The sequence below is a fragment of the Cupressus sempervirens genome, chromosome 3 (assembly GCF_028749045.1).
Source record: "Cupressus sempervirens isolate cs-2001-9-10 chromosome 3, ASM2874904v1, whole genome shotgun sequence".
In the NCBI taxonomy this organism is placed as follows: domain Eukaryota; kingdom Viridiplantae; phylum Streptophyta; class Pinopsida; order Cupressales; family Cupressaceae; genus Cupressus; species Cupressus sempervirens.
The window spans coordinates 170,907,882-170,917,417 of NC_143120.1; the positions used below are offsets into that span (position 1 = coordinate 170,907,882).

Sequence of the window (9,536 nt, forward strand, 5' to 3'; positions counted from 1 at the left end):
ACATTTCATTTATATGTTAGGGTTTACTATAGATGGAATCCCTAGGTACCTAACCACTTAATTATGAAATCTCCATCCAATACCATATTTACTACACAAGGTAGGGGACTCAATATTTAGCCCCAATAAGATAGATGTAGAGACATAAATCTTACTACTCAATACAAAGAAAACAGGTCCAATTTGATCATTAAATGACTCACGTTGCACTCTTCTAGCTTAAAAGGAATACAAATATATTATCAAAAAACTATGTACATTAGATACTTATTAATTATTTGGAGAGTAGATCCTCTAACTTTTAGAGACAATTGGTTATCTCTAAGGAGATAATGTAATGAGTCAATGTTCAACAATAAAAAATAAAGAGGATGCAAGAGGACACCCTTTCATAATTGATCTAGAGAGTCCTAAAAATTATGATCTAACCCCATTAATTTCTTTACTAAAACCCTGACACCAATCAGAAGAGAGGACATCATTTGACATTTAATATTGGATGGAGGGCTTGCAACATCATCATAGTGAAACTCCACTCCACCCTTTTGTAGAGATTTTCATAATCAATTACTTGAGCATGCCTACACTCTATTCTAGAAATGTTTCTCAATCCAAAGTCTTCCAATAGGTTATCAAGTTCTCCAATATGCATAAATATCCTTAACAAAACACTTTTGTGTAGGGTTAATGATCTTAGGTAGGATATCTTCTAGTCTAGAGGCTAAGACCTTGGCAATAATTATTTTGTATGATACGCATTTAGGAGTGTCCTGTCTCTAATTTTTAATGAGATTCTTATCTCCCCTTGGGGATCAATTGATTACTTGACCTAGGGATTTTATGATCCCTTTGTTGATCACTTGATCAATTTTATGAGCCCTCCATTGATTACTTGACGTAGGGATTTCTCATTACTAATTTTTTGGATGGAGGAGTTGATTTATGATAGAAATGGGTTTATCACTTGGAATAATGCATCTTCATTCTAGGAATGATGGTTCTCATTTTATCCCTATCTTCTAAGTCATTTTGAACTATCATCGTCTTCTAACCAAAAAAATTGATAGTAAAATTAGGAAAAAGATCTTACTATATATATCACTAGGGGGTGGGTATTTCTTTTTATAGAATAAGGCAATATTTTGTTATGTGGCCTTCCATTCTACAAAGGTAATAAATATGTAGGCTACCCATCCAAGGGTCTAGTCTGGGCTCCTACTCGCACTGATGTGGACACCTCAACCTCTTGATGGTCAGGGAGGGTTACTTAATTAGATGCCTGATTCGTTCAAGTCTCTTCTAATTTTTTTATGATGTATCATTTTGAGACCTTGATATCAATGTTTAATTAGTTTTAGGATTAGGGTTCAATTTGGTTTGTATTGTTTGATTAGGTTTACATGCTTAGGTTTCAATTAGGACAAGAGTTAATAAATTGAATTAAGTTTTAAAGTGCTAAATTTGGTTTTAGATATAGAATTATAGTTAGAGCTTTTAGATTAAAAACCAACATTAATTCAAAAAAGTTAGGTTTGAATTTTATTTTAAAGTGTTCAATATATTATTGAGTTCTAGTTTAGGGTGATTTGGTTTAGTCTTAAGGTCAACGTTTAACTTGGTTCAATCTTCTAGGGTAATGGTTCAATTTGGTTAATGGTTGGGGAAAGGATTTTTAAGGTTAAATTCAAGGTTTCTACTCTTAAGTTGGGATATATAATTAGGTTTATGATCATGGTTTAATTCAATTTGGTTTATAAGTATAATATTAATTAGTTGAGGGCCAGGGTTACCTTTCAATCTTAGGGTTTAACATTTATAAAATTAGTACTAAGGTAAGATAGGAAAGTTATTTAATTATTTATATATTACCTGGTGTAGGTTTTAGCAAATTAAGATTACTTAGGTTAAGATGATAGTAACGGTTATTATTAGAGTTAAATTCAATACAAATTGACATTATAGAACTAATCCTAAATGATGCCCAGCCAAGGGATCCAAAGAACTAATCAAAAGTTTTACTAAGCAAGCAATAACATACATACAATAATTTACATTTATAAAAAACATAAGAGATTGCATTCCTTAATAAGCACATTTACATTTCATTTTTAAATAATTATAAACTACTAAAAGTAAAATAAATAACACATCCACATGAAAGTTCATATTAACTACTTCAGTTCAATCCATTTAAATAATTTATATACATTTGTTCTAAATGCCACTTGGCAAATTAATTCGAAATGCACAATCATCCACTGTACATGTCACAGGGTATGAAAGGCTGAAAGAATACACATTTATAAAATAGTTTACATCATCCATTTTCGATCCATGAAACAAAGTACAATACAATTTAAGTAAAATCATTTTAAATACTATAAGTTTTTTGTTTGGATCCCTTGGCCAACTGTTATGTGATTAAGTATTTTATATATGTTTAGGGTTTTATTTATATGGTTAGGTCAAGATTATATTTTAAACAATGAATTTAGGTCGAGCTTATAGTTAAAACAAGGTCGAGCTTATAGTTAAAACAAGGTCGAGGTTATATGGTTTTAGGTCGAGGTTATATTTATTTGTAAAATTACATGTTTAAACAATAAATTTACATCTAATCTAATCATTCAACATTGTAATAAATACATAAATTAAATACATTTCAAAACATCTAAAATAATAATTTTTTAAATAAACATTTACGAAACTATATTTTAATTAACAAATACAAAAATTTAAACATTTAAGTTCATTAACAATGTAAATTTACAATTTTACATACATATTAAAAGTGAAAAACAATAAATTAACATACACATTAAATTAAAAATTGAAAAAAATAAAGTAAAATAGTATAAAATATATTAAAATACCTGTGTATCGAAAACTAGCAGCAAGGGGGTAGTCGGTAGGGCTGAAAAATAGGCTCCCGTATGCGTCTCTAATCGGGCTCCCATTTTTGAGGTCATAAAAATGACCTCAAAAATGCCAAAAAAGCACTTATATAAACTTTTACAAATCGGGTACCTGATTTTTAAGCAATCAAGTACCCAATTTTTTAAAACTCGAGTACCTGATTCTTAAAAAGGCGAGCGCCCGATAGTTAAGCGGCTTGAGCACCCGACCCGTTTTAAATATTGGGTACCCGATTTTTAAAATTTGGCTCGAGTGCCCGCAGCGTAATTTTAGAAACGGGTACCCGATTTTTAAAAAATTGGGTACCCGTTTCTAAGAAGTACAATTCTGCGGATCTGACTTCTGCAGAATTGCGACCCAACTTCTTGCGGTCACCCGCCTATAAGACTTTGATTCCTAGCTACACCTCGTGAAAATACACTTCACACCTTTGTCATCTAGCTTCTTCCTTTGTTCCTTTAACACATGTGCATATGCTACACATCCGAACAATCTCAAGTGTTCAACTATCCATCTGTTCCTTGACCAAGCCTCAAGAGGAATCTTGTCACAAACTAACTTTGTGGGACACCTGTTGATCAAATATACCAGTTGTTGCTAAAGCTTCTCCCCAATATTTAGTTGGGAGCCCTTTTGCTTTCATCATGCTTTTAGCCATTTCAACAATGGTCATGTTCTTTCTCTCTTCCATTCCATTTTTTTGTGGAGTATAGTTGGCTCTAAGCTCCTTCTTAATGTCACTCTTCCTGCAAAAATTTACAAATAAATTGGATGTATTCTCCCCTCCTCTATCCAATCTAAGGACTTTAAAATAGTGTCTATATTTCTTTTCAGCCAAGGCTTTAAATTCAATAGATTTGTCAAATGCTTCAATATTTTCTCTTTAAGAAGTACACCCATGTCCTACGACTGAAGTCATCTATAAATGTCATAAAATAAGTATTCCCCCCAATAGAAGTAGTTTGCATAGGGCCAACCAAATTAGAATGCACCAATTCTAATGGTGCCCTAGCCCTTCTAGAATTTTCAAAATCAAAGAGAAGCCTATGTTTCTTACCCAAAATGCAAGCCTCACACTTGTCATATAAGTCTACAATGCTTGACAAACCATATGCCCTTCTTTTCTTGGACAACAAATTTAAACCAGCAAAGCCAAGATATCCATACCTGAGATGTTAAAGCTTGGAAGGGTCTTCAATCATGCTCCTAAGAGTTGATTGCTAATGTACTATTATACATGCATACTTGGGAGGTGTAGCTCTATCTTGAGAAGAGAAACGTGTCTCTATTCTCAAGGGGAACATCTGGTTCTTTGTCATATGACTACTGCAAGTAATCTATTACTCCCATCCTTCTCATGAATGACACACTTGTCATTTTCCATCAACACCATGTAACCATTTTGAATGAGTTGTCCAACACTTATCAAATTGTGCATCATACCAAAGGAAAAATACACATTCTGTATCTCCTTCTTCTCACCTTGCTTGGTGTGGACCATGATAGATCTTTTGCCCACTATGGGAATGGTTCCATTATTTCTCATCTTAATTTCAGACTTGAAATTCTTGTCAATGAAAGAAAATAAACTTTCATTACCACTCATGTGGTTGCTACAACTATTGTCTAGATACCATACCTCAGGGCTGCTTTCATCACTACTATTACACATTATGAAGGCTATGGGATTATTTGTATTTTCCATGTTCACATTAGCCACATTAGCATTTTTCTTTGACTAATTGCCCTGCTTCTTCCAACATTCACTAGCATAATGTCCATACTTATGACAGTAGTAGCATTCTACATTGCTCTTATTGGAGTTTTAATTCTTCTTACCTTCTCTAGAGCTATTTTCAGAGGTACTTTCTCCCTCTTGGTTGCTTGCTTGTCTTGATCTTTCTACACCAGCATTCCTTTGACCATTCCTTCCACAACCTTTACTTCTTGAGCCTCTACCAGAGCCATTTCTTCCTCTCCCCCGCCTCTTGATTTTTCTTGAGCCTTGAAAGACTACTCTTGGGAAGTTGTTGTTGATCAATTAATCCAGTGCTCATGGGTTTGAAGAGTTCCCATCATATCATCCATATTCAATGTGGTGAGGTCTTTTGCTTCATCAATGGTCATCATAGGGTTGATGCTCTTAATAATCTTCTCCATTTGATTTGAGTTGGTTTATCAAAGTGGAGACTCGTGAGTTGAACTCTGCAATAGGTTCATTGTCCTTCATCTAAAGGTTCTCAAATTCCTTTCTGATCATCTGTAGCTTCACTACTCTAACCTTATCAGTCTCCTTGAAGTTTGTCTGAAGGATATCCCATGCTTCCTTTGAGTAATTTGCTACTGTAATCTTGGAAAAATTTGTCTCTGTCATTGCTACCTCAATCAGACTTAATGCCTTCACATCCTTTCTTCTTGATTCCTTCATCTAAGTCTTCTATGGGTTTGTGAGGGCAATATATAGTGTTGGGACTATAACATCATTGAACCCTTCGAAACAAACTCCCACAAATCATTAGCTGCCATTATGGTTTTCATCTTCTTTGCCCATGTATCATAATTATGTCCATTAAAGGATGATGGCTACTACCATATCTTTCTTACATCTCCTGCCATGTCAAATATACCCAAAAATAAAATTCCTTAACTCATTGTGGATTTGGGGCGTCAAAGCTCTGATACCATGTTAAGAATTCAACTTCACAATGTCAAGTAATAATTTTGCTTGGCACAAAAGGGTGCAGAGTGACAGGCAGATGGTGTCGAGTGACTTGGCACATGAAGAAGCCGAGTAACCTTGGAAGTAGAGGAAAATTGGCACAAGAGGATGTCGAGTGAGCTCAGTCACCAAAGGGAAGGTGAAGCTTGGCACAGTGGTTACCAAGTGAACCTAGTCTCCAAAAGGAGGTGGAGCTCAGAAAGCTCTACACACAACCAACACTCAAACTGAGTGAACTCGGTTGATAAAGATAGTGAGTGAATTGAGTAGGAACGACAAAGGAAGAGCTTGGTTAAGGAGTCAACCGAGTGAGCTATTTAACAAACTTATAGTCTCAGCTTTTTGCCATTAAAACATGGAGAGGACAACAATAAAACTTGCAAGTATGAACTTCTCAAATACTAAACATGCAATAATGAATAGAAGGAAGACAACAATAAGCCAAGTATGCTTTCTTGCTTGCTTTCTATTCAACTAGGTTAAACTATTATAAAATTTGAGTGCATTTGGCTTCAACTAAAAACTACATAAAAACTTCAACTGATAAAACTTAAACTTAAATTTAAACTTACAACACTAGAGGGTTGCATACAATACACTTGGAGCAATCACTACTTCTCAAGACAAACCAAAATGAACTTACAGAATGACAAAGAGATTCAACACATATTGTGATACTGAACCTTCTTTCTATCCTCTGAACTCTAGATATTCCTTTGATCTAATCTACTAATCTTCCTCTTTCTCTGCTCTACTCTTCTTCTAACTTCTTCATTCTGACTTTGATCAAATGAATGAGATTCATTCCTTTTGTCTTGACTCACACCAAAATGTTTCCCTCTCATTTTCAGATTTGAACTCACCAACCCGTATTTATTGATTTTGACTATTACCTACAGAATGCCAGCATTGGTAGGTGGGTGTTTGGCTCCAAAGGCAACCGACCATGTCACATCAAATTTTTCAACAATTTTGTTCAAAATTCTTATCCTTCCTCTACAATCAGTCACACTTTCCTTTGATGCGTTGCACATTTATGTTAGTTTATGGATTGGATTGTCTCCAAAATCAATTTGAATATGTAGTATTATGAGCTAACTTCCTTTTAGATTGGATTTGGGGTTTGATCATGAATTGCCTAGCAAGAATGGATAGGTTTTCTCATAATCATATCTAAACCGTCAATAATAGACTTTTGAGCAAGGTTTGATAAAATCTTATTTGGTAAACATCCAAAGATTGTGAGACTTATTTATTGAAAATCATATAATGGAGACTTATCACATGCACATGCTAATCCAAAATAATGGATCCCGTATGTGATCTTTTGTGTTATTGACCATTTCTCTATAACTTCCTCTATATGGGGAATCTCACTATTGTGATGTACTTGTCTTTTTGAACATATATATGCTGGCATCACATTACCCAATTTCATATAAAACATAAACCAGTTCCTAAGCTTTTAACTACCTTGCCCAATCCTAGCATCGCATCAACCAATTTCCTATAAAACATTAACCAATTCTCTCCGGAAGGCCACTCAAAATCATAAATTCTGTCCCAAGGGGTTGGCGATCAATCATACAAATCAAAACCAAATCTAATATCTTACCAGACAAACGCCGTCCATTGAAGTTGAAAAAAATAGGTATTAATCATAAACAGCACAACGTGTAGTTGGCGTCCTCTCCATCTAGCTGGGTCTCTCTCTCTCCTACTGCAAATTCCATTATTTATGAGAGCACCCACAAACCAAAATTTGTTCTCATCAGTAGCAATCCTCCTCATCCAGGCAAATAAATACACAGTACACCTCCCCTGGTCAAGATCAACAATGGCCTTCTCTAGGTGTATTGTGTTCCTTCTCATTTGTGCAGCTGCAGCTCCCATTGTTAACAGCAACTTCTATCAAGATGTTGATGTCGCATGGGGTCAAGAACATGTCTACATTTTCAACGATGCACAGGACTTGCAGCTTACCCTCGACAACGTTTCTGGTATATGTTAGGCTTAATGGTTCATTTGAAATCTAACTGGCTTTTCAATTTGAAATCAATGTATGTCGGTAGATTTTTACAATCTATAAAATTATATTTGTTAATGTTTTTAAATTTGATTGTGTATGTAGTTTTTCTATCAAACATTTTCCATTTTCCTTATCAAAATGAAAAAGAGTACAAGGAGAAAATCTCTTTATGCTCTCTTTTATCTTGACAATAGATCACAGAATATAAAACAATCAATTGGAAAAACACTAGCAGATAAAATCAATACATTAATATGATTTAAAATCGTCTAAACAAATATGTCATTTCTACATTTTATAGAATTTAACTACTGTGCCACTTTATGCTTTCATATGTTTATGGTTTCAATGGTTAATTTGTCCTGTGAATAGGCTCGTTAATCCAGTCAAAGCAAGAGTTCTTGTTTGGAAAATTTGATGTACGTATGAAGCTAGCAGCTGGAGATTCTGCAGGCACAGTTACTACATTTTATGTAAGGATTGTTTTGGCCTTATCAAATCATGCTAACTTCTTCAAGAAAGCCTACTTATTAATATGATTCCAATTGACCTTAATTACTGTATAGTTTAAAAATCAACTTGAATGATTGTGCAGTTCCATTCGGGAGGAGAGGAACATGATGAGATAGATTTTGAGTTCCTGGGAAACAGTACGGGGCAACCATACATCCTGCACACGAATGTCTTTGTCCAAGGTGTTGGTAGCAGAGAGCAACAATTCTATTTATGGTTTGATCCTACTGCTGACTACTACACCTACTCTGTCCTCTGGAATCCCTCTCAGATCACGTATATCCTTTTACCTCTCACTCAATCGATAAGCTTTTTGATTTTAAGATATCTCAAATTTAAATAGTTGTTAAGATTTTAGATTGCATTTTGTGTAACTAATATTTTAGATTACATTTTGGTCCTATCATCATAATGGAGTAGATCTTAGTCAATCTAAAATGATAATTGTATAAGTTCTAGATTAAATCATGCATAATTTTTGTTTTTGGTTTGGGATCACATTTTTACTCTATCTTTATCAAATGAAGTAAATAAAAAAGAAAGTGATCTTAAACAATCTAGAACATGATAGTAGTTAAACTTTTAAATTAAAGCATATTTAATATTTTATATTATCATTATTTTCGATCACATTTTTATTTTATCATTCGAAGAAAAGAGCTAAATAGCTAGAATGTGATCTAAGATGATGATGAAAACATCACTCCCAGTTTAATCTAAAAGTTTAGGAGCTGATAGACAAAAGTCTACTACACAACGGTAAATTGTGAACATTTTATCTCGGATGTCTTGGGCTCAAACCTACAATTAATAACAACACATAATAATAATTAATCTTGACCTTGGCCTCTAACTTAACCAAAAGTTTAGCAACTGATATATAGTTGGCGAACATGGCTAAATGGGTTTTGATCGAGATGTTGATGCAGGCTGCTGGTAGATGGAATTCCCATAAGGGTGTTTGCAAACCATGAGGGAGCGGGAGTGCCATATCTGAAGGAGAAGCCAATGAGAATGTATTCAAGCCTTTACAATGGAGACCAATGGGCAACACAATCAGGCAGAGTGAAAATTGACTGGAACAGTTCACCTTTCAAAGCCTTCTTGTCAAATCTCTCAATGGAAGGCTGTGTGTGGAATGCTTTAGATTACAATGGCAGCCTTGCTTTGTGTTCTTCCCCCAGTGAAGGGAATCACTGGTGGGATGGACCGGAGTACAGCAGTTTGAGCTACTTTCAGCAGGGACAGTTGAAGTGGGTTCGTGATAATTATCTCATTTATGATTATTGTCATGATCTGCCCAAATTCAATTACACTAAACTCCCTGCTGAATGTGCCTTCCAAGTGCAGTACGACTGA

General features: G+C 34.5%; 1 protein-coding gene across 1 annotated transcript; it reads left to right on the forward strand.

Moving 5' to 3' along the window:
• The first annotated feature begins 7,472 nt into the window (after positions 1-7,472).
• LOC149565314 (xyloglucan endotransglucosylase protein 1-like) lies at positions 7,473-9,536 on the forward strand. The gene is made up of 4 exons (XM_089816299.1): positions 7,473-7,635; positions 8,037-8,137; positions 8,260-8,453; positions 9,107-9,536. Exons 1-4 carry the CDS (start codon positions 7,473-7,475, stop codon positions 9,534-9,536), a joined length of 888 nt encoding a protein of 295 aa, XP_089672425.1.

What these genes read in the sequence shown, in the direction of transcription:
- LOC149565314 (XM_089816299.1), top strand. Translation starts at nt 7,473, where the DNA reads ATGGCCTTCTCTAGGTGTATTGTGTTCCTTCTCATTTGTGCAGCTGCA. An exon ending in TACCCTCGACAACGTTTCTG is followed by an intron (nt 7,636 to 8,036) that starts GTATATGTTAGG and finishes TCCTGTGAATAG; the next exon opens with GCTCGTTAATCCAGTCAAAG. An exon ending in TGGAATCCCTCTCAGATCAC is followed by an intron (nt 8,454 to 9,106) that starts GTATATCCTTTT and finishes ATGTTGATGCAG; the next exon opens with GCTGCTGGTAGATGGAATTC.